At 61.3% G+C, this 23,644-nt stretch overlaps 5 protein-coding genes across 5 annotated transcripts; 2 read left to right on the forward strand and 3 right to left on the reverse strand.

The window, feature by feature from the left end:
- Window positions 1-5,235: 5,235 nt before the first annotated feature.
- On the reverse strand, window positions 5,236-9,033 carry MNEG_0761 (NADPH2:quinone reductase; the record flags this gene model as incomplete). The annotated part of the gene is made up of 10 exons (XM_014050752.1): window positions 5,236-5,319; window positions 5,565-5,703; window positions 6,180-6,395; window positions 6,820-6,887; window positions 7,087-7,142; window positions 7,572-7,812; window positions 8,030-8,123; window positions 8,255-8,313; window positions 8,564-8,605; window positions 8,992-9,033. 10 exons carry the CDS (start codon window positions 9,031-9,033, stop codon window positions 5,236-5,238), a joined length of 1,041 nt encoding a protein of 346 aa, XP_013906206.1.
- A 1,090-nt stretch (window positions 9,034-10,123) lies between these two features.
- MNEG_0762 (hypothetical protein) lies at window positions 10,124-12,657 on the forward strand (the record flags this gene model as incomplete). Its single annotated transcript, XM_014050753.1, has 7 exons — window positions 10,124-10,160; window positions 10,331-10,417; window positions 10,651-10,796; window positions 11,107-11,254; window positions 11,532-11,697; window positions 12,001-12,078; window positions 12,483-12,657. The coding sequence occupies 7 exons, from the start codon at window positions 10,124-10,126 to the stop codon at window positions 12,655-12,657; spliced, it is 837 nt and encodes a 278-aa protein (XP_013906207.1).
- A 2,235-nt stretch (window positions 12,658-14,892) lies between these two features.
- Window positions 14,893-18,797, forward strand: MNEG_0763 (hypothetical protein; the record flags this gene model as incomplete). Its single annotated transcript, XM_014050754.1, has 11 exons — window positions 14,893-14,944; window positions 15,127-15,261; window positions 15,564-15,688; window positions 16,023-16,070; window positions 16,344-16,411; window positions 16,767-16,833; window positions 17,214-17,281; window positions 17,515-17,637; window positions 17,902-17,980; window positions 18,405-18,505; window positions 18,686-18,797. 11 exons carry the CDS (start codon window positions 14,893-14,895, stop codon window positions 18,795-18,797), a joined length of 978 nt encoding a protein of 325 aa, XP_013906208.1.
- Window positions 18,798-20,401: 1,604 nt separating this feature from the next.
- On the reverse strand, window positions 20,402-21,920 carry MNEG_0764 (hypothetical protein; the record flags this gene model as incomplete). Its single annotated transcript, XM_014050755.1, has 4 exons — window positions 20,402-20,785; window positions 21,043-21,344; window positions 21,538-21,651; window positions 21,794-21,920. 4 exons carry the CDS (start codon window positions 21,918-21,920, stop codon window positions 20,402-20,404), a joined length of 927 nt encoding a protein of 308 aa, XP_013906209.1.
- Window positions 21,921-22,918: 998 nt separating this feature from the next.
- MNEG_0765 (hypothetical protein) lies at window positions 22,919-23,510 on the reverse strand (the record flags this gene model as incomplete). The annotated part of the gene is made up of 2 exons (XM_014050756.1): window positions 22,919-23,308; window positions 23,493-23,510. The coding sequence occupies 2 exons, from the start codon at window positions 23,508-23,510 to the stop codon at window positions 22,919-22,921; spliced, it is 408 nt and encodes a 135-aa protein (XP_013906210.1).
- Window positions 23,511-23,644: the final 134 nt, after the last annotated feature.

Consider the following 23,644-nt stretch of genomic DNA (forward strand, 5'->3'; position numbering starts at 1 on the left):
CCGCCACACGTGGCTCGAGCACACACCCTCGGTTGGTTTTGCTAATCAGGGTGGTGGCGGCGGCGACGGCTTCATTGCCGGTGGGCGTTCCGTCGCGTCCCCCCCATCGCCAGGGGCGTGGCCGCGGCGCGCGGCCGCCGACGTGCTCGAGCACACACCCTCGATAGCTTTTGCCAATTGGGGGTGGAGGCGGCCGCGACGGCTTTTCGCAGGGGGGCGTCTCATCGCGCCATGCCCCGGCAGGGGCGCGGCTGCGGCGCGCGGCCGCCACTAACGTGCTCGAGCACGCACCCTTGGTTGGTCCTGCCAATCAGGGGTGGTGGTGTGAGCGGCGACGGCTTCATTGCCGGTGGGCGCCCCGTCACGTCCCCTCCAGCAGGGGGCGTGACCGCTGCGTGCGGCGTGGTGGTTCAATCCCACACGCTGCAGAGTTTGAATGTATAGTTGGCGCTGATCTGCTCATGACCGCCTCAAGTTGATTGTCGCTTTTTCCCTGCCGTCTGTGCTAATGCTGCTTTTGGCTGGCTTTTTTTCTTTTTTTCCATTGAACGGTTTGTATCTCTGAGCGCGGCGTGTTGCCCGCCGCCTGTGGTGTTATGTCAGCACCAGATAGGATAGGACAGGATTGTTACACGCCCATGGTCGCACGCTTCTGGGCCCGTCCAGAATCAGGGGGTGCCAGAAACGTGGTTTGCAAGGTGTGTCCCGTTGGCTTGTTGCCCCATTTGTCATCCAGCCGACGCGTGCAGCGAGTTGCAGTACTCAGAGACAAACCTTGGAGCAGCTAATAAAAAGCCCCACACGGCTTGTCAGAGGAGGGTTTGAACCCTGTGGACCTCATGACGTGCATCTACAGTACCCAACAAAAAGTCAGGGTAGATTGATATGGCGTTCATGTCACACAATCAGTCCAGCGACGAGCACGCACACCTTGAACTTGGGGTGCAATGTGGGGCGTGACAACGGCTGCTGCCAGCCGAGGCGGCGATGTGGTGCACTCGAGTCAGTGCGTGGGGGCAGACATCGGGCAGGAGTGGCCAGCTGGGACGTATGCCCCGATAAGTGACCTGGGGTTGGGTACCCCCAGCTTACCCGTGCAGTGCTGTGTTGAGGTCACCGACCTGTTGCACACCCCCTCGTCGCTCAAAAATTCTAGCAGCGCAATCAGCAATGAGGCCCGAGAGTGACACACTGCCACTGCTGAACCGCCTCTTCCACTGCCGCATCAAGAGTGTCTGAAGCATACCTGTGCCGCCATTTTTATACGTTGATGTATATCAAGGTATATATATCTTCGCAGACACCTTAGGCACCCTCGGCAAAGAGATAGACCGTCAGTCAAAGTGGTGCCCGTGCACCACGGCCAGCAGCAAATATGTATAAAACAGGTGATGAGGTGCTGGTGAAGCATCGCGGGCTGGTTAGTGCAAGCTGGTCGCACGGCGAGGTGATGGACGTGATAATAGCAGAGGATAGGAACGAGAGGCAGCTGTACAGAGTATCAGTGGTAAGTGGATGTTTTCGAAATCTTTGTGCAAGGCATGGCGTGTACAAAACGCCGTCGCCATGTGCAGCGCTTGACCGCCATGCTTGTGCCGCTCGCACCAGTTGCAAGTGCACAGTTTTCAATGAATGAGTGCCGCAGTCAACCTTCAAAGCCCTGCGTCCTTGCCACCTGCAAAACCAAACTCTCAAGACCCGTACGGGTATCAAGATGGAGATGATCGTAAGCGCCAGCCGCCTGGCGCCGGGGCCGCCTTCTGATATCCTGCAGCTGCGCAGTGTGGGGCCCGGGGACAAGGTCTGGGTCCACGGGCCGCGTGATCGCCCTGACACCTTCTGGCCTGCATATTACTGTGGCCGGGACGCAAAACACAACAGCCTGGTTCTCATGGAGGGTGGGTCATAGCGCCACTCACGCCAGGCGCGTGGGCCTCGCGTGGAGGCCATACCCTGCGCAACCCCGTGTTATGACGGGCTGCTGAGCTAGGGGTCCGTTGGTAGGGCTCCTCAAGACGTCGAGCTCGTTGGCAGCTGGCATGTTACCACCTTGTTGACAACGGGCTGTTGTTTAAGAGGATGCTTTCAGGGCGCTGCTTGCCACAACATAAAGCTGTTCTCGTCTTGCCCATATAAAGTCTTTAAACAGCAGTCATGCCCCAAAACACTTTGCTAGCAGTGTGCTGACAGCTACAACCTTTGCCACACCCTCCAACCCGCCCACTTCCTAGATACGTTTGGCGCACGGGTGGTGGAGTCGTCATTGCTGTACGCCGCTCTGAAGTTTGATGGCGCCGATTGGCGGCGCGTCGAGCACGATCCGATTGATGAGGCCAAGATCCCTGTCATCGCACGTGTCGCGGTAAGTGCTGGCCCCCTTGTAGCTCAAATATCTCCATTCCTACCACGCACTGGGCCCATGCGTGCATGTGAGTGCGCTTGTCATCGGCACAAGCACTACAGAGCCGCTGACGGCTTTGTCGTTGCCCTTGCATGCAATATATCTCGTGTGGTCACAGGCGTACGCGGCACCCATCAAGTGGCTGGCGCTGGGCATATATCTGCACGACTTCAAAACTGACCACCTCGGCCGCTTCAACCCCATGGGCATGAGCGGCACAAGGCGCTGCCATGCGTTCAAAGACGCCAAGGGCAGGACATGCGGGCCGTTCCTGTGCTGGGCCGACGCTGTCGTAGGGCGCTGCCAGGCGCTCATCGCGACTGATCAGTTGGAGCGAGCAGTGATGACGTCCAACGCGGAAATGCAGGAGGTGATGACAAGGGTGAATGCGCTTGCCTAGCCCAACATGCATGAAGACACACCATCAGACGTTTTTGATCTGAACAAGAGGTGCAGCACATGGGGAGCAAAGCCGCATGGTGGTGCACGTGCTGCGGCTCGAATAGTGGATCACAGTGCCGGAACCTCCCCTGAACGCAATGTCTCCCTGCGGCCAATTGCATGCAGGTGCTCAACACGTACGGATCTATCGGGTGTAAGCACTGGCAGGGCCCGAAGGACACGTTCGACGATGTTTGTGACAAAGCGGCGACGCCCTTTGTGCAGCGGCCGATCTGTGCTGTGCAGTCCTCCACTCCACCTGTGCTGTCGCAGGCCAGTGATGGCCGCCTGGCCAGCCCAGACAATCCGCCTGCCAAGGGTGGCCGTCCTGGCTCGTCAGCAGGCGGCGCGGAGGTCAGCGTGGCGGCGGCGGCCGAACGCGAGCAGTGCGTAACGGGTGCGGGCAAGACAGAGCGCACACACCCGGCGGGCGACGAGGTGGCGGGCTCGCGGGCAGCTTCCAAACGCGGGACAAACATTGCAGGGGTGGACACAGCAGACGGGCGCCTGCAGGGCGCCCCACGCGGCAGCTTAGACAACTCAGTAGCTCTCCTGGCCACTGCCGCTTCGGCCAGCGCGCCCCTGGCGGCCGGCACAGCTGGCGGCAGTGTGCCCAGCAATGCCAACCAGAGCGGCGCGAGCTGGTCGCCTCTGCTGGGGTTGGGTGCGACGCTTGGCGGAAGCGTGGGTGCGCTGCCAAAGCAGCACAACGTGGCGGCATTGCCGCTGCCATGTAGCTCCACGGCGCACGCGGCTGCAGCGAGCGCCTTTTGTTGCGGAGAGGCTGTCCCCACCCAGCTCGCGACGGCGGCTCCCCGGGCACCTTCTGCTGTGCCAGCGCGCCTCCCCCAAGCTTTTGGCTCCTCCTCGTGGGCAGGCAGCAGCAGCTTTACGCCGCCAAGCGACATGGTCAGCCAGGAAAACAGAGCAGCCAATGTGCGTGTACCCATCTCAGGCACTCTTGCGGCTGGTGCGAAGCGGAGCTTAGACACCTGCACAGCGCTGGCTGAGCTGTCGCCCACAAAGCGGGTGGCGGCGGCGCCTGCCGCCCTGGCCGCACTCATGTTTGCGCCTGAGACGCCGTCACCCAGCCCAGCATCACCGCCCGCAGATAGCACATTGTAGTGCTGGCTGCACAGTGTTCAAACATATGCGCACCTGCTCAAAGCTTAGCAGGTTTCTGGCACTTGGCAGCTGGCGTGTGCCGAGGTGGCCGTGCGCTTGCACCCCTCGGTCTCTTGCGCTTCAAACCCTCCTGGTCACGTTGCACATGCCATCCGCGCATGCCGCCCGGCTGCTTCGCTCTCTCACTCTCACAGCGTGTCTTCAAGCACATACCTGCAGATTGGCTGGACCCCTTGTCACGTGGTGTGCCGTGCCCTCCATGCGAGACACCCACCACTCATGCATGCCCAGGCCAAGCTGCCAATGTCAGCTGCTGGAGCACACCTGCCATCTGCGTGCTGATGCTGCACAACCTGCTGCTCAGCAACTTGCTTTGGAAGTTCATGACCACAGAGCTTTGACCTCTCAACACGCTCAATTTGCAATCCTTCACACCTGGGGCAGGCAAAGCTACTTCCAATCGCAGTGCTGTTCCCATGGCGCTGTTTCTTGACGGCTGCGGAGGAGCAATGATGAAGCCTTGCAAGGCTGCGGTACCCTCCCTGACTTGCGTTTTGCAGTAAAGTGAGGGTTCTGAGACCGCTCACAGCGCCACTGTTGCTAGCGTTCTGGTCTGCCGGGTGTGTCCTTGCGTCGCTCACGTTTTCTTCTGCCTGCAGACCCAGAAACGCTCGGAAGCTCCTCACCTCGGCACCCACACTGGATGTAAAGCAACCACAATTAACAAGGTGGCTACGACATGCCTCTCTGCCCCAGTGTTTGCAGACGGGTGACCGGTAAATTGCAATGATAGTCCAAATTACACAACGTGGCGATCTGGCGCCAAACAATGACACCAAAAGGCCAATCAACGGGCCATGAATGCAGGTCTGCAGCAGAGCTCTCAATTCACGGCCAGCTACTTGGACGGCCATGCATCACAACGTCTGATCAGCGGCAGCTGTCGCACAGCTCTGCACATCCAACATACTGCCATGAATGCGGTGGCACCCGCCAGCAAACGCACACGTAGCGAGAGGGCAGAGCAACGCATACAACAGGCCTGACCAGTAAGCATCCATGGCGCATCACCAGCATGGCGCAACACCAGCGTCATAAACTGTGAATGTGGCACACAACTTTCATTTTAAGCTATTTGCTCCCCTTGGAAACTGGTGCACGCAACCCCTAGTGTCCCAGCCCAAGGCACCGGTGTATCCCCCAGTCACTCAGACAAGAAACATGCCGGGCGATGGGGGCTGCACGACAAGCTGTTCGCACTGCACACGTCAGGGCTTGAGCAGCAGCTTCCCGGTGGTGCCACGGCTCTCCAGGTCGATGTGGGCCTGGCCCGCCTCCTCAAGGGGGTACTCCTGTTATTGTGAGCGTTTGCACGAGGGGCCTTCAATTGGTTGCAGCACGGCGCCAACATTCGAGGGATTTGAGCAGCATCCATTGACTAGTGATTGGTCAAGCCAAAGCTTCACCACTCTTGAAAGGACGTCTGGCTTGTGCGGAGTGCCTTGATGCAGGGCGCGGTTGAAGTCGACACAACACCATACACGGACAGAATCAATCAGTGGCAACACAATTTTTTTTGCAGCATCCCCTGCCGCACCTTGTGCACGCCCTGCTTGACGGCGCCGGACGCCACGTCAGCGAGCAGTTTCTCAGCCAGCTCCAGGAACAGGCCGTCCCTCGACTTGAGGGTGGAGAACAGGGACGGCCGCAGCAGCCTGATGCCCTTGTCACTCAGCCTGTCAAGAGGGGCAGACAGCCCACCAGCGTTTGTCAAAGGGACTGCAGATGGCACGCCCGCGACTGTCGAGGGTGACTGCGTTGACGTTGACGCGTGGCGGGCTGCTGGGAAGGGAGTGCAGGGGCTGGCTCAGCAGCAGAAGGACCGGCCCGGCCGCGCCGACGAGCCGGCACTACCTCGTGCTGATGCCCTAAAGCACCACCACCATTATCAAACAATGGACCTGGCTCTGCACGCGCCCCCCTTTCCACCACCACCACCACCACCACCACCACCACCTAAAAACGAATGCCCAAGCCCCTCACCACCTCAGCAAGCCCACGGGCGGCAGCCCCCCCTCCCAAGCCAAGCTGGACCCATGCCAGCACTCAAAACAAACGCCCACGCCCTCCCCAGACGTCCACCCAAGAGCCTCGGGCGGCGGCCCGGCCCCTGGTGATTGCACTGCATGGCCCCCGCCGCCTTGCCGCCCACCTCAGCAGGTCGACTGGTGGCACCTTGCCGCTCGCGTTGCCAAACGACACCAGCCACCCCAGGTAGCCCAGGCTCGCCAGGGACGCCTCGAACGTGGTCTGGCCGACGCCGTCGAAGGCCGCGTAGGCGCCCTTGCCGCCGGTGATGCGCTGCACCTCGACGGCGACGTCGATGCCGGGGCGGCCGTAGAGGATGACCTCCTCGGCGCCGAGGGACCTGGGTCAGAGGGATGATGCGCGTTCGTTTTGTCTAAGGAACAGGAGTGTTAAGCTTTCAAAACATTTGTTTAGATAACAACCATGGTTGCCTGCTTCTAGACCCAACCAGGCTCATGGCTTGTTGATTGATGGGTGGGTGTTGGTATTAGGGTGAGCGGACTGCTGCAGTGGTCGGTGGCGGGTAGTTGGGTGTTTGATGGATGAAGTGGGCTGGCGCCCAGGTCGGGGCGGTTTGGGCGGGGGTGGCATGAAGCTGTTGGGAGGTGCCCTCACCAAGCCCGTGAAGCGGCGCGGCGCAGGCCATCAAGCCAACCAGCGGCCCCGCGGCTCTGGCGCCTGGGTCGGGCTCGCCCCCGCCCGCGCCAGGTGGTTTTGAGAGTTAAGCCGCCCGCGGGGGCGCTGCCGTCCGCGCGAACAGTCACCTGGCTATGGCTGCCTTCTCCTCTGTGGAGACCGTGGCAATGACCCTCGCCCCCAGCTGATGGGCAATCTGCGCGTTTGAATCAGCAGCATTGTTATCATAAAAAGCAGCGGCGCAACCGCACAATGAGACTGAAGCGTCACCCGCCTGCTTCCGCAGCGTATGCATCGCTGGCCCACGACCACCTGATCACATGTGCACACCCGCCGACCACCGCCAGCGCCATACTTCAAAAGCAGCATCAGGCAAGCGCGTGGCGGCGGCACACCTGCACAAGCAGCTGCCCTGTGCCGCCGGCGGCCGCGTGGATGAGCACCCAGTCACCTGGGTGAGAGAGTGGTGAGGGTCCATGTGTATGTCAAGTTGCCTCAAGGGCCTTGAAGTGAGGCAGGCAGGTAACAGTCAGTGTGATTCCAGGTATCTAACGAGGGAGCTTTGCTGAACCCTGATAGACAACACAGCGGGTCCACCCCGAAACGTTCACATTGCTTTCCCAGCTCTGCACAACCAAACCCAGGGTCTACCCGCCCCTGGTGCGAGCTGTCAATGATTAGGTAATCAAACACCCCGCAACTGGATTCAGCTGCCCAGCCACTTGGCTTGCCATTCCACAATTACGGTATACACCTTGGCTGCGCCCCTCCCAGCCCTCTGGCGCTCCCCCATAAATGAACACCAGCCCGCCACCAGCGCCCAGACCAACCATCCTCTCAAACCCCTGCACCACAAGTAACGTATCACCCATGCAAGCACCCCTGAGCGCCACGCCACGCCGCGGCCCCCGCGCACCCTTCTTGACGTCAGTCGTCACCTCGATCATCGACTTGGCCGTCAGACCCTGCAGCAGCACCGCCGCCCCCTGCTGCGCGCTGACGCCCTCAGGCAGCCGCACGACGCTGGCCGCTGGCACCGAGGAGTACTCCGCATAGGACGCGGAGCCCGGCAGGCGGGGGCCGGGGGAGATGTAGGCAACGCGGTCGCCCGGCTTGAGGCCCTGGGGTCAAGCGAGGGAGCGGCGAGGGGGCCGAGTGTCGGAGGCGAGGGGGAGATGAGGCGGTTTGACATAGATGGGGCTCCCAAGATGGGGTGTTTGAGTGTGTTGGCGAGGAGCAGCAGGTTTGCTTGTGTTCAGAGTGGGGCGCGAGGCGTCAGACGGCGTCGCGGGAGCCGGCGGTACCGAGAGGTGTCGGGTCCTGGGGATGCGCTCGCACCTGGGGGTGTGTCGTGTTCTCCCCGACCTCCTCGATCACGCCCGCGCCCTCCACCCCCAACCCGTTGGGCAGCTCGGCGGGGTACAGGCCGGTCCTGCGGGCCGAGGGGCGGGGACGCGCGTGCGTGCGAGTCGGTGCGCGCGCGTCTGCGGGACCTCGCAACAGCCGTTCGTTCACACTCGACGGAGTGACCCTGAGCATGAGTCATCAGTCCCGACGAGTCACCTGAAGTAGATGTCTATGAAGTTGACGCCGATGCTCTCGTTGCGAATCAGGAAGGCACCCTGCAGGCATTGTGAGAGGCATCGGGTGGCCGGCAAGGTCTGCCGCTGATGAAACACGAGGCGATGCCGCTACCCCTGCCTCGTTGGCGCGACACCGCTGCTCTTCGCTGATATGCTCAGCTTGGCGGGGCCTTGTAAGTTGCTGCGACGAGGCCGCGTCCATGATACAGCGGACAACCCATTCATCTGACTGTGCCGGCGGCGGTGAGGGCGAGGCGAGTACACCCAACACGGACAACTCCGCACGCACCGGCGCAACAGCAGGGCGCTCGACCGATTCAGTCTTCAGCACCTGAAATGCAAGCGCGGGCGAGGGCGGCGGCGGCCGCAGTTTGAGAGGCGCGGAGCGTGCTGGATGGGATGTCGTGCGGAGGCTCTTTGGCTAGAATCCTGGGTTTTCGCCCCGGCAGCGCCTTTCTGGGGATGCTGCGGCAATGGCTGCCCTTGTGGTGCCAGTGCTCCGAGGGGGCGAGCGCCGTGATTGAGGACGGCACCCCTTGGTCTCGATTGGACTGCGCCGCTGGCCCAGTCATGTGTGGCAACTGCTCCTGCCTCATGTGCTTTTGGGTGGGCATCCCAGCGTGGCCACACCAGGATGCACATGCGGCACGACATCATGCCACACACCCCATGGCCGAATCGGCGCTGTCGTGGCACAACAGCAGCCCATCCACGCACCTCCGGAGGGCCGAACTCTGAGAAACGCACAGCTCTGCTCATGGCGGCGTCAGTGGGCAGCGCGCGAGGGGCGACAGCAGCAGCGGCACGCGCTGCTTGTGTTTGGGTGCGCGAGTGACGTGCGAGGAGCGGTGCGAATGCACGACGGGCTGCAGTGATCATTGAAATGATGCCAATCAGCAAGCGCGAGCGGCATTATTGACATCATGCAAATTTCTATACCCTCACGCTCGGTCCGTCAAAACAATGATCTCACCGTAGGTGACGAAAGGAACAGCACGCTGCTCAGCTCAAGGCATTTCGATGCAGCGCTGCCACGCGCATTAAAGCCGCTTGATTGAGAGGATCAGCACCGCATTACTACGGTACCATATTGCATTTGGTGGCTGCTGCACGCAGCGTCTGGCTCATCACTGCTGCAACCGCTGCCTTTTGGGCCCTCGCTGCCGCGTGTGCATACAAGGCAAATGCAACCCACATCAGCTTAAGATCAGCCCACATGGTAAGGGTTGGCCACGAATACGATACTTCTTATTGGGAAGGCCGTTGGCTGCACTCACGCACGGCTTGAAAGACCGTCATGCAACCCGCCGCAACCTGCAAAGCAAGTGAGCGTGAGCCTTTCATGATAGGACTCATACAACAAAACAAGTGCCGTCGCACCCTGTGCCCTTTTACATAAGGCGATGGGGACCATGCGAGGTTGCGTTGACCTCCTTCTGAGTTGGTCAAAACAGGACTTCACGTGTACGGCCTGCGCCCTTCAGGAAGCTTCCGCGCAATAATTTTGAGCCACTACTATTATTTTAGAAGGATTGAGCACCACAAGGTCGGGACGCGGCGGGTTTCGTCACCCGGGAGTTGTCATCCCTTTATTGTGGCGGTATGACAATTGCTCCCTGTTCGCTGCTCTGTTATCTTGCTTCAGCAAAATAATTTGACCATAAACTATTGACATCTACACTCGAGGGCCTTCGCTTCAATCGTTGAAATTCCCGGCATTGATCTCTGTTCGAGGCGTGAATCGACGCACATAATCGAGCAGTGCATTCTCCTCTCGGCAACCAGCGTGTCCTGCACGGCTTGCCCCCGCACCGCCGCCACCTCCGCCACCCCAAGCCAGGCAGCAGCGATGGTTGCGTCTCCCAAGTGGGCCTTGGTCACAGGAGGTGCGTCCGCGCACCATGCATGGAATCGTTTTGCTCAATCTATCGCTAGCCTCGGCTGCAGCGATCCGTCCAGAGCGCGAGGGCCCAGCTTAAGCAAGCCGCACCATATCCAGCACCAATCAACTGACGTCTGCTCCTCAACCCGCATCCCCGCACCCATGACGCAACAGCCAACCGCGGTCTGGGCTTCGACGCCGCCAAGCAGCTGCTGGCATCAGGTCGCCCCGTCATCATCACATCGCGCAACGAGGCCGCGGGTGAGCCCGCCGCGCTCGCTGCGCCCTCCAAGTAGCGGCGCTGCTGGGCTCCCAGAAGTTGCCGCTTTCGCTGCGGCTGGCACCCCTAGCCCATACATTCAGGTCTCTGACGCATGCATGAATTCCATTGCGCAGGTCCTGCGCCGCAGTCCGACCCATATCACCCTCACGCCAACCACCAGCACCTGGCACCCCCCTCCCACCATGTCGGCCGCGCTCCGTCCTCCCCCCAGGCGCGAAGGCCGCTCAGGCGCTGTCTGACGCCGCCGCCCCTGGGGCCAGGGTGGAACTGCTCCAGCTCGAGGCCAGCAGCCCTGACAGCATCAAGGCGTTGGCTGCCCAGGTCCAGGCCAAGTATGAGGGCCAGATCGACCTGCTGGTGAGCGTCTGGTGTCCCTCTGGCCGGATTTTCGATCAGGGGAGACATCCATCTAGCTGCCCAGGGGTCAGAGGAAGCACGTCGCGCGAGGGACCCGGTTTTGCTTCTCATGTGTCTCTCTGAAGAACCCTTTGCTTATCTGTTGACGCCGTGCACGTGCGCTTTGCTCGCACGCATTCCTGTCTGCATGCCTGGCCCCCACTCGCACGCCGGCTCACCTTGCCCGCACAGCGGCAAAGCCGCGCGCATGCCCCGCGCACACATCCACAAACGCACGTACACACACATGCATGCGTGCCCACAAACGCAGATCAATAACGCAGGTATTGTTGGCGACGGCACCTCGCCCGCCAACCACGAGGCCATCCTCAAGACCAATGTTGACGGCGCCATCGACATCACACTGGCCCTGCTGCCACACCTGGCGCCAGGCGCAAGGGTCGTGCAGGTCGCGTCACGTGAGTCATGGCGTGACGCCGTGCTGTTGCTTGTGCAGTTATTTTTGTTGCAAGCCCTCCGGCCGTGCCTGATTCCTTCAGGGACGTGAGGTTGCTTGGCAGGCCTCCAGCTCATTGTTGATTGCAGGGTTTTGAGTTGCTTGTAGCGGGGACAGACGAGGGAGCGGTGATTCTTGATTAGGTTCTCTTTGCATGTGCCTGATGGGCATGCGTGCGTTTTGCCGTGCGACAGCGGCCCCGCATCATCACATCATTCGCGCCGCCCTTGCCCCTCCAGAGATGGGCATGCTCGGCATGATCGGCCCCGCATACGCGGCGTCGATCAAGGGCGCAGCCACCCTCGATGACGTCAGGGCGGCTGCCCACAGATTCGACTCTGATGACCTGTCTAAGGGCAACCCCATCGCGCCGTCCTACAGCGTGTCCAAAGCGGCGCTCATCAGGTGCGCCCACTGGGCCACCCTGAAATGCGTGCGTGGGTGTCGGCGCTTTGCCTGTTGCGTCTGGATTCACGGGCGCCGTCGTGGACCCCTGGACGGCCCTAGCGCCGCAGCCGCTTGCCCTGAACACCACATGAGTCAGATAGACACAAGATGCCTGCTGCAGGGTTCGTTGGCACTGCAACTGTCAGCTGTCGGCGGGCCCCTCATATGCAGCGCAAGCCTTACCTGCAACCCCGCCCTCTTCGCGCTCTGTTTGCGCATGACAATGTGATGACGTGGCTTCCCGTCATTCGCCCCATGCAGGGCGACCCAGCTACTGGCGGAGAGCCCCGATTTCAAGTCCAAGGATGCCTCAGTGGTCGCGGTCTGCCCTGGCTGGTGGTGAGTCATTGGGTGCGGGAAGGCGAGCGGGATCTGCGAGAGCGCTGTCGGAATGCTGACAAAGCGGTGCAGTCCTGCGATGACTGTGCCGGAGTGCACGCGTTCCATGCTGTGTCTTGGCTTTGATATTTGGGTTGCCATTGTCATATGCAATGCAGCCAACCCTGCTTTGCAGGTTAGGCTTGGCATGCGGCACAGGCACGCCTGTAAACCTTGCCTGCGTACCGCAAAGTCGAAGCGTATCTTCCCTTGCAAGGCACCAATCCTCACTGGCCACCCACACGCCTTCCCTGCATTGCGCCCGACGCATGCAGCGCCACTGACATGGGCAGCGCGCCTACTTTCGTAAGGCACAAACCCTCACTGCCCGCACACACGGCTGCCATTGCGCCCGGCACACGCAGCGCCACCGACATGGGCAACGGGTCGGGCGACAAGGTTGGCATCAAGCCGCCGCGCACCTCGGAGCAGGGCGCCAACTCCATCGTCTTGGCGGCCGGCGACAAGGTGCCCAACGGCAGCTTCAGCTTTGACGGCGAGCTCCTCGACTGGACATCCAAGCCCGCGCTGCCGGAGTGAAAAGCCACGCTGGTGTTCATCCGTCCCAGGCGAAACGGGACGTTTTGTGGTGCGGCGCAGGCGCCGGCACAGGCCGCCGGCCGCAGCAGCGCGCTGCTTGCGAGGGCCCTCTGCTGGGACGCCACGTGGGGCCGCCTCCTTTGTGCCGCCGGATGACCCGTGCTTGTGCCGAGTCGGGGCCGTAGCTGGTTGCGGTTGTGGGGAAAGCCAGACTTGTCCCGCTGATGTAGGGGTGTATTTTCTTGGTGCCCCTACCACAAGAGTCGCCTCATGCCTTGCCGGCGTTCTTCGCTGCATGGTTGGCTGTGCTGTCATATTGCAATGGCTCGGCTGTCATATTGCAATGGCTGCCTCGATGAGGTCCGACGCACAGGCGCTCACGTGCACATGTGTGTTGTTGTAAAGTGCACAATTGCACAACAGGGACGCCTGCTAGGCGGCTGTAATTCGTGCTACGCCGGTGCGTGTTTGCTCTGTTGCAACGCAGCTGCGGTGTCCAAGGCTTGCCTTTTCTTGCCCTTCTGCATATCCCGACGAGGCTGCTGCCTTGTGGATTTCATTTGGCACAGGCTCAAGCGATACTTTTCCCACACATTACGCGGCAGCACGGTTTTAGATTTGCGGCTGTAATTTTTCATGGCCTCCAAATGAGCTGACAAGGCCACCAAGTGATCGCCGGCAGGTCTTGATAAAAACCCATTGTGAACGGCAATGCAATGCTCATTTCATGGCTGCGGCTCGCAACACGCGGGGGCTGGCTTGGAGGATCCCAAATGGGCTGGGAGCAGTCAAGCGCACAGAATGTCAAGCAAGCATGGATCTAATGCAAATTGAGTAGTAGGGAACAGGTGGCCATTGCCTTGACGCTCGCCGGCGCCATGCAGTTCGCCCCACGCCTGATAGGATTGTGAGATGGGGCACGCGCTCACCTCAACTATGTGACAAAGCGCACATGTATTCATATGCTGCCATTGTCATCCCTCTTGGCACTGGTGATGCTCGTCGCTGAGGTTGAAATTATTCAGTATGCTTGCACAGGTTGCGCACATGCACGTGCCCCCACCCCTTCTTCTCATCCAGTGCGCCTGCTGATGTGTCATCGCGGGATGTAGCTGGGGTGGACGCAGTGCTCGAACAGTTCTTGTGAAGGAATGTGCTGTTTGGCGGGTGTTGAATCAAAAGGCCAGGGGGCTTTATGCAGCCGCAGCCTGGTCAATTTGAAGGCGGCTTGCTTCTGGTGGCGGTGTCTACCGTAGCCCCGGGCTTCAGCAACAGCAAAGCTAATCGAATTACGATATCGAGCCATCAATACGAGGACGGCGGAAGTATTTGAATGTCGTCCTATAAGCCCGACAGCTCTCTTTGCAGATCTGAGGCGTGATCTATCACGAGATTGCAAATCGTGGGCCCCTTTCACAGACACTGTTGGTCGGCCTGGTGATCTTCAAGATATCCTGGATAGCCTCTGCACTGTCCGGCCGCAGGGGCACAGCAGCGCAACAACATGGACTGCTGTTCGTTCGCAGCCCAGCACAGCACAGCAGGGAAGCCGACGCCACGCTTCACCCAGGGGCTGCACGCCTCAGGGATGAGAGCTCTTGTGCTTTCCGCAAGCCTCAGCCGGGCAGCCGCCCGTTGCCCCAACCGCCTCATCCAAGAGCGCCCGACTCTGCGGCACGCGTGCGCACCTGCAGGCCGCGTCGGCGCCCTCGCGGCGCTCGCTGCGGCGGGGCCGCCCTTTACCCAGCGTGCCGGCTTCCGCGTGGCGCTTGGAGCTACGAGCCGGGGCGAGGCCGGCGGCGACGGCGAGGTGGACCCGCCGCCGCGCCCCAAGAAGCCTATCACGCAGCCCAAGGACATCTCAATCGAAGGCAGGCCCCCCTAAATGGCCCCGCCGCACACCCGCGGGCGCTCCGCGGACGGCCCAAGAAGCATCATCGCAAAACGCGTGCGAAGCATTAGTGCAAACTGCAGCGCGTGCCCGCGATTGGAGGACCCATCTCAACCCCGCTCGACCTTACAACACTCCTCGCGCCCCACTATCCCCAACCACCCCTGCCCAGAGTTTAGCCGCCAATGGAAGCGGGGCGACCTGAATCTGCATCCCTCCTATCAAAGAGACTACGTCTGGGACAAAGCCAAGGTTATTGCACCCTTGCCGTTCGTCCGGGCTCTGAGTGTGTGGCCACAGGACCAAGGGGCCAATGGGACCGATCGTCCATTTTGCCCACATAAATGTTTGCCTGGCCGTCACCGACGAACGTTCCGGCACGCATCACTGATTTCCGTTAGATGGCGGACGCCGCGCGGCACGGGCCTCCGGCCCGGCGCCTCCGCCTCATGCGCGACCCCGCATGAACCCTGCACCCCCCCCTCCCCACACACACACGCACGCGCGCACACACACCCACACACACACCCACACACACACACACACTCACTCGCACACACACACACACACACACACAGAGGCCAGCGGGCTGGTGCTGACCGTGCTGGGAGAGCGGTTGGTGCAGCCGGTGATTCTGGAGGAGACCACGGACAGCCGCTACAGCCCCATCGACGGCAAGCAGCGCCTGGCCTCCCTTCTCTCCTTCCTGAACGGTGCGGCCGCGCGCGCGACGCCGACGCGCACGCGCACGCGCCGCCCTGCCGAGTCAGCGAGGCCCTGGGCCGCAACAGTGTCGCGGTTTGAGCTTCGAGCGGCGCTCGGGCCCGCGCGGCGAGCGCCGGGGCCGGGGCGCGGCCGTCGACGGCAACCGGCGACGCGCATCCCGACGTGTGGCGGGCGCATGCGCGGTCCAGCAAGGGCTCACTGTCGGCAGCCACGCAAGTTCCCCCACGCCCCTCGCCTTGCCCCGCCGCGCCTGGGGGCGCGCGTGTGCCGGCCCGCGCCTTGTTGCCAGGTGAGCGGCTGTGGGAGCACGCGCCGGTGGAGCTGGTAGTGAGTAATGATGACGATGACGAGGACGCGTGGTTCCATGGGAAGACCTACAAGGACCTGGGTAAAGAGTGGCAGCGGCGGTTTGGGGTGAGTGCACGCTATAATTATGGGTGGCTTTGAAAAAGGGTCGATAGGTGAAAGCTGGGTGTGGGATGATGGGAGGGGGTCTCGTGGGTTTGTGTGTGGGGGGAGGGCACAGAGCAAGGGGGGTGTGGATCGAGGACAGGGAGGGGACGGCAGGGGATCTTCAGGGCTCATGCAGGTGCTGGGGTCGAAGGCGGGCAGGCGGGCTCAATCTAGGGCCATCCGATGGCCCCAGGCCGCAATGCCCCCGCCCCTAGACGCCCGCACACCCGTTGCTCTGAGCTTTCCTTGTCAACCGATTGCCTCCCCGCAACTACCCACGCCTGCCGCCCCGCAGAACTACACGCTCCACTGTGTCATCATCACGAACGACACCGACCCCGACGTGAGCCGTCGGCTAAACATGATTGCCCCCACGCCCCCATACAGACGCCCCCGCACGGACCAATTGAAAATTGTGTTTGGCCCAAAGCGCATGCGACCAAGCTCAGCAGCGACAAGCTTGCTTGTGGCCGGCGTGGCGCGGCGGCTCCGTCTCCGCCGCCACCTATTAACTGGCAGAGGCCACCTGCACACTGCCTCTCTGCATGCGTTCGAGCCACCTGCCCAAATTGATCATGAACTGACGGTCAACATGGGGTGATGCGGCGGTTAACAGGTCATCTTCAAGATCTACGACGACCTGAACAGCGGCGGCAGAGACCACACCAAGCAGCAGATCCGCAAGTGAGCATGCCATTTGTGACGCCTTGTGGCCCCGGGCCATCTTACAAGCGAGTCATGGGAGAGGGCGTACTTGATCATGGGAGGAGGATCCTTGACGCAAGGGGGGGCGGTGACCGCCACGCTGATGAGGCTGAGGGAGGCGGACGCAGCTTCGCCCCTCCGGCCGCCCATCGATCTCGGGCCTGCCGCACCCCGGCGCCCGGCCCACGCGTGTGCGGCAGCTCGACCAACGCCCGACCGATGCTCTCAGGAGGGTGGGGAGGCCAGGCGACGCGTGCCAGCGCTGGGGTCGCCGCCTTCCTAGTGATGACGGCAGCGATGACGCGTTCGTGCCCCTGCGCCCGCCCGCATGCAGGGCGGCGTTCCACGGGTCCTACATGTCATTGCTGGAGGACCTCATAAAAACTCCCGATTTCAAGGAGGTCTGGGGAGGAGACCCCGATGACAAGAAGGCGCGCCCCACCTCCTTTCTCATACAGAAAGATTGATCTGGATCCCCCCCCTTGGACGCTGGACGCGCGATCCAGCGCGGCGGCCTGCCCCCGCCTCGCCCTGTGGCGTGGGGCGCGGCTGTCAGTGATTAAAGTCAAGGTTTTTGTGCATGGGTGCTGTGGGGATGCACGCTCTGCCTGCGACAGCACCGGCGCCATGGGGTGACACCGAGCGACTGCTCCTCGTCACCGCGGCCCCGACACTGCAACCACTGCCAGCCCTCCTCTTGTGGCTTTTCTGATGATGTAGGGTGCGGTAATTGAACATTAGTCACATTCCACACCATCAATTGCACAATCATTACCCCCAGGAGGTGGACCGGGAGCTGGTGCTGCGCTACTTTGCAATGAAGAACGGCGGCGATGACTTCAAGGGCAGGTGCGCGCCGAGGGACCAACGGCGGCACGGCCGCGTGTGTGTAAGCCAAAGGCGCCCCTCTCGCCTTGGCTGCGCGCGGCCCTTGTGCTTACCCCTGTGCAGCCGGCCCCGTTGGCACGGTGCTTGCACGTTTACGCGTTTTCGTCCCCCATTTGTTCTGCTTGTCATTCAACCAACTTCAAATCCTGGTGCCTCTCGCTTATGCTGCCCGACCATGACTCAGCATAACTCAGCCTGACCAAGTGGCTCAACTCCGAAGCCAAGCAGCGCCGGAACGCCGACACGGCCGCGTTTTCGAGGGACTTTTCAACCACCTTATCTGTGGCGCGGGCCATCTTTGGCAACTCCGCGTTCAGGTGCACGCAGCAAGCGAGTGCACGGTGCATTGCTCGCTGCTGTGGCGCCGTTGTCATCTGGGACAGCAGCTGCCTGAATTTGGGGATCTTTTTGATGCTGGCACATACACACATTCCCCCTTCTCAATCCCAGCCTGCATGCCAAGCAAGGATCACTGGCATCAGTGCACGTATGGCCACATGACTTGAGTATGAGTAGCCAGTTTTTTTCACCACCTAGCACCAGCCGCGCCCAACCGCCCGCCTGCTCTTACTCTTGCCCAGGCACCCAGGTGTTGATACAGTGAAGAAGGCCAAGGCGTCCAGCAAGGGTCCGACCTCCAACATACACCCATACCTTTGGGTGAGTGGGGGCAAAACTGCGGAGACAGGGGCTGTGTGCACTTGTGTTGCATTTGGGAAAACAGCTCTTGATCCAGTCCCAGGCTGTGTGCACTCGTACTCACATGCATGCCAGGTGACAGTGTCACCTGCTGACACGCGGGAAAGCCACCTGCCTACTCCTCACACAAGGGGAATGTGGCTAACACCGCACACACCACACACACACACACACACACACACATACACACACACACAAAACACACACGCACGCACACGCGCGCACGCACGTACGTATGCACACACACAAGCACATGCAACCAGCGCGGCACCGCTCAGTTGCATCGTGGCTTCAGCCGCGCGAGGCGTCAGTGTGGTTCTCGTCCCGCCCCCTCAAACGCCCGCGTGTCCCCGTCCGCTGCTGCGTGCGCCTGTGCCATCCGCAGGACACCATAATGGTGGTGCTGTCGGACGCGCTGAAGATGCAGGGCAGGCCGCGGCTGCAGCAGCGCGGCGACGCCATAAAGGCGGCCTACCAGCAGCTCTGGTGCGCCGCTGGCACGCTCTGTGGAGCTCTTGCACGCGGGCTGCACAATAGCGCGGTTGCAGTTGCACACTTAGACGTGGCCAGCGGTGTCGGGATCGATGCTGTGTCTGCCAACGGCGGAATGATTCCTTCGTCCGTGCTCACGCCGCCTTGGTCCTGCTGGGACGGGCTGGTTCGCAGGCAGAATCCCCAGTGGCTGGACGCGATGGAGAAGCGCCTGTCAGCCGCCTCCATCATGCTGCGCCGCGACCTCTTCAAGGCACACATCCTGCCGCCCGACGGCTTCGTGTGAGGTTTCAGGGTTGAAAGTTTGTATTTGAGGGTTTGGGGTTCAGGTTCATGAGAGGGCATGCGCAGCGGGCCGTTTGGCGGGTGCGCTCCGCAATGCAGGGCTTGTTTCGCCTATGCAGCAGGTGCATCCGCGGGACCGTCGGACAGAGCAATCCTTAACCATCTACTGTAACCTGTCCTGCCAAGCAGCACACTGCTTCTCGCCTTGCATTGCCTTTTTCACTGAGGCTGCCTAACTCCTGCCCTTTTCAGGCGGGGCTGCCTCCCAGCCGGCTGCTCTGCTGTGTGCCAATCGACCCCCCTCTGTTGCGTGCAAGGGCACAGGGCCACCATCAGCTGTCCTGCTGGACAGGCTGACAAACTGCATACACACACACGCGCGTGTCCCGCTGTTCGTTTCTTTGTGTTGCAGGGACCAGCAGGGCGCGCGCGCCTTCCACCCCAGCTTGAGACGGGAGCTGTTTGCCGCCGACCCCACCTGCGCCCACTGCGGCAACAGCATACAGCACATCGACGATGCAGAGGTCGACCACGCGGGTGAGCGCTGTAGGGGACGGTTGGTGCATGCCCACATAATCTCGGTCCTTCTCACGTTGATTGCTAAAACTCTTGTTCAGAAAGGTGTGGCGGCGTGGCGGCTTAATTCATGCGGTGGTGGTCATGTTATTATGTTTGAAGCAACCTGTGCTGTGCTGGCAATGCAAGGCCTCACTGCATCCGCCTCCGCACGGCCGCTGACGTCATGCTGTGATGGCAGTGCCCTATTCCAAGGGCGGGGCCACGACACGCGACAACGCGCGGCTGCTGCACAAGACCTGCAACAAGTCCATCGGCAACCGAGGGGGCAGCGGCGGCAGCGCTGCCGGCGGCATCAGTGGCAGCGGCGCCGGCAGGCGCGGCGGGCAGGGGGTGGGTGGCGGCGATGAAGTTGTCACGGCGGGTGGCTGAGTGTGCTTTCGTGCAGTCTACATGCGATCCTCACAGCAGCATTGCCTGGTAGCGTTTCAACAGCGTGCATCCCGCAGCCTACATGTCGTTCCTTGCAGGTGACCAGCCGCCAGATTTGTTTGTATGTGCGCCTGCCTCTAGATGTGTTTGTGCATTCGCCAGCAGGATGAGTTGACTAACTCAGTGAATTCTGCAGCCTATCTCAACCGCTATCGATGTCGATGCTGAGCGCCTTGCAGTGTAAGTCAAGAGTTTCGCATCTTGCAAGGTGGTATGGCGCAGTCTATTCAAGGTTCAACCATCTGAGAGCTCGACAGCCCAGCTCTTTCCGGTCACGATGTACTGGCTGGATAGCTGGCCCACTTGAGGCGACCGCGTGTGCCGATGCGTGCCAGGTGCCAGGTGCTAGCCGTGCGAGCAGACACTGCCAGGGGGATGGGTCTCCAATCACCGCGGACACCGTTGGTGTGGAGGTCCTGTTGCAAGACGAACACTACACAAAACTTGACAACGCCCTGCTAGCAACAGCACGAGCTGATGCACATACAGCAGAACTGGCGGAACTTCATGATCGGGTCAACAAGTAAGGGTGCCGCACACTCGGCATTGCCAGTCGTCCCTGTTTCCTGGCAACCAGGCCCCCTGCATGCCGTGCTATCAGTAGACGATAGCCCAGCTGCCATCATGCCCAAACAGCACCTTCAAGATGGAGCGCCCTTCCTCTCCCAGCTCATCCAAAACGTCGCTGCACCTCGTGGGCAGGTTGCAGGCCCTCCAGTCGCCGTCCAGAAACCGCACAAACCACTCGCCCTCGGGGCCGACCGCCAGGAACTCCACGCCCGCACGGCTCTTCTGGCGCCCGATGAGCTGGTTGTGCAGGCCCCGCGGCAGGCCCAGCCAGCACGACTCGCCGTCCTCCCACATGATGTAGTAGCCGCCGCCGGGCGCAAAGGCCAGCAGCTCCACATCACAGTCCGAGCGGGACTGCAGCTCCTTGGAGAGGGCCTCTGATGCGGACCACTGAGAGCTGCCGTCGGCGAACTGCATGCAGGGATGGGGCACGCGTGCGCAAGGGCGTGGCAGGCATGCTAGCTGGTAAATTGTTGGCAGGATTCCTGGCAAGCATGTTGCGCAGGTGTACACCTCCTCGCAAATGCATGCGTGTGCATATGCACGCTCACATATGCACCTCGCTTAGGTGCTTGTAGACCTCCCCTTTGCATGTGTGCCCACCACAACATACAGGTGAACACGCATGTGCACACTCGTGCATACGCAAGCATGTGAGGCCGCCTCACCTGCACAAAATAGTAGTCACCCTCTCCCAGTACCACATAGTCCACTGGCGGCCGGCTCTTCTGGCGGCCGTTGACCTTGTTGTGCAGCTCAATGGGCACGTCGTCCCACGCAGTGCTGCCATCGTGGTTGACCAGGAAGTAGCCAGCGCCCAGCGCCAGCACTACTGTGTACGTACTGTCCCACTGCTCGAAGAGGTGGTCCTCAGCTTCTTGGCTTGCCAGGCACGCCCAAACGCCACTGCAGGCGCGGTTCTGGCTGGGTTCCGGGCGCGTGCGGCTGTGGCGGCGGTAGTAGCCGGGGCCTGCAAGGGTGGCGGCGCGCAGGCGTGCCGGCATGCAGCTGCGGGGTTTTGTGGCCTCTTGTTTACCTGGTCTGTCAGACACCAGCAGCTGCTGCAAGGTTGTCTGCCTGAATGCACAGCCCCGAGGTACCGGTGGCCTGCGCGCTTTGCCCAAGTGTTTGCTGTATCGCATGCAGCCGGGTGGCTGTCTGACCTGTGTCAACCCGCGGGTCCTGGAATCTGTTGCCAAGCGTCGCCAAAGTCTGGTTGTGGCGGAAAAACTGCATCTTTGCCTGCCGCGGGTAGTTGACGCACGTGCCCACAGTGCCTGGGGCGGCGGGGCGCGGTGGTTTGTGAGGATGTGCGTCCTGTCAGCAGTGGAAGGGCACCTGCACAAGGTGATTGAATGCTGCTCCTGCCCCTCCTGTGACCCTTTTGATAGGCAGGACTGTCTGCCACTGCCCTCTCACCGGTGGTGTAGTAGACGTTCACCCTGTGCTTCCCTTTGACAAAGCCAAGCACACGGCTCTCTGCGTTGTGCTGCACCTCCTCCCACCCCCAGCGCACGGCCAGGCGCCGCACATTGGCCTTGTTCATGAGTTCGCGTGGCGCGGCGGTGCACACGTGCTGGTGGCCTGCCGCTTCTGCTGGTGGTCGGCGGGGGCTGGGGCGCTCAGTGGGCAAGCAAGAGTGGCGCTTGAGGGGGCACTGCAGGTTGGTGGTGCGCCAGCGCCAAGCGCTCTCTCGACTCAGCATCATGGACCGTTGTAGCCGCAGACGGCAGACACCTGCACCAATGGAAATGCTCGGTCGGAGTCGACTCGAGCGTGGGCTTGACAGCAGGCGATCTCGCTGGTCAGCTTGGCCGAAGCGATCGACAACATGCTGTAATTGCATATTATTACACACGGATACAACTAAAACGGCCATGAACTCTGGCAACTAAGCCGACCAAGGTGATTTGCAGCGCTTTGTGACTGGCCGAGGCAGACATACCGTCCACGGCAGTGGTCCCTTGTAGGCTGCATGCCTGGCAGCAAGCAGCAACGTCGGAGCGGCTGGAAACGGCGAAATGGGCCTGAGAAGCGTTTGGAGGCTGTTGGTGAGAAGCTGCTTGCGGCAAGTGGGGCACTGGGAGCGGCACTTAGAGCGGCAGACGGACAGTCACCTCATATTGCACTTCTCAGTGTGAACGCGCATCGTCACTTCGACATTGCCTGATGCCAAGCAGGCTGTCAATACTTGCCGCAGCTTGCTGGTTTCAGTGCGCGGCACACCTACAGGGCCTCCTCATCAAGCATGTGATGTGGACCCTGAGGCTGGCCTTGGCTCATGTGCCTGCCCGCGACGCCTGATTGTGCCATGGACTGAGCATTGCTGGGCAAAGAGTCTTACTGCACGTTGTTTATCAAAACACAGACGACAAAGTACGACGATGACGTGTACAACCAAACGCAGGCAGGCCTGACGACCAGGGCAGGGTGATTTATGCAGGAACTCTCGTGAGCAGCCCGCACAACTATGCACATAGCGGCTATGCCGACTGTAGCTGCTGCCGGCCAACTCTAGAGGCACATATTCATACCTGTGATAAGCTACGAGTAGACGATGACCCAGCTCTCATCATGCCCAATCAGCACCTTCTGTATTGACCATCCCTTTGTGTGCAGGTCGTTCAGCACTTCGCTGCACCTCTCGGCCAGACCACCGGCCTTCCACCCGCCGTCCAGAAACCGCACAAACCACTCGCCCTCAGGGCCAACCGCCAGGAACTCCACGCGTGCGCGGCTCTTCTGGCGCCCGATCAGCTGGTTGTCCAGGCCGCGCAGCAGGCCCAGCCAGCTCGAGGCGCCGTCCTCCCACATGATGTAGTAGCCGCCGCCGGGCGCAAAGGCCAGCAGCTCGACCGCGGTGCCCTCGCGAGACTTCAGCGCCTCGGTGACGTGGCCATGGGAGTCTCGCCACTGGGAGCTGCCGTCGGCAAACTGATTGTGACAGGAGCCGGCGTTGGCGACATCGTGTGCGTTGGAGTGAGGCGGTGGGCGATGCGCAAGGGAGCGTGCCGTGCACGCGGGGCGGTTCTCGCGAGCGTGGACACGCCCTCAAGGCAAACAGGGCTGCCAGCCTTAGCGCAATCGCGGGCAAGCGCAGGAACACAATTGCGCTCACGCATGACAGCACACGCATGCGCACGCAGGCCCGCGCACGTACGCACGCACCAGCACACACACACACACACACACACACACACACACACACACACACACACACACACACACACACACACACACACACACACACACACACACACACACACACAC

This window comes from Monoraphidium neglectum, assembly GCF_000611645.1.
Source record: "Monoraphidium neglectum strain SAG 48.87 unplaced genomic scaffold scaffold00066, whole genome shotgun sequence".
NCBI lineage: Eukaryota > Viridiplantae > Chlorophyta > Chlorophyceae > Sphaeropleales > Selenastraceae > Monoraphidium > Monoraphidium neglectum.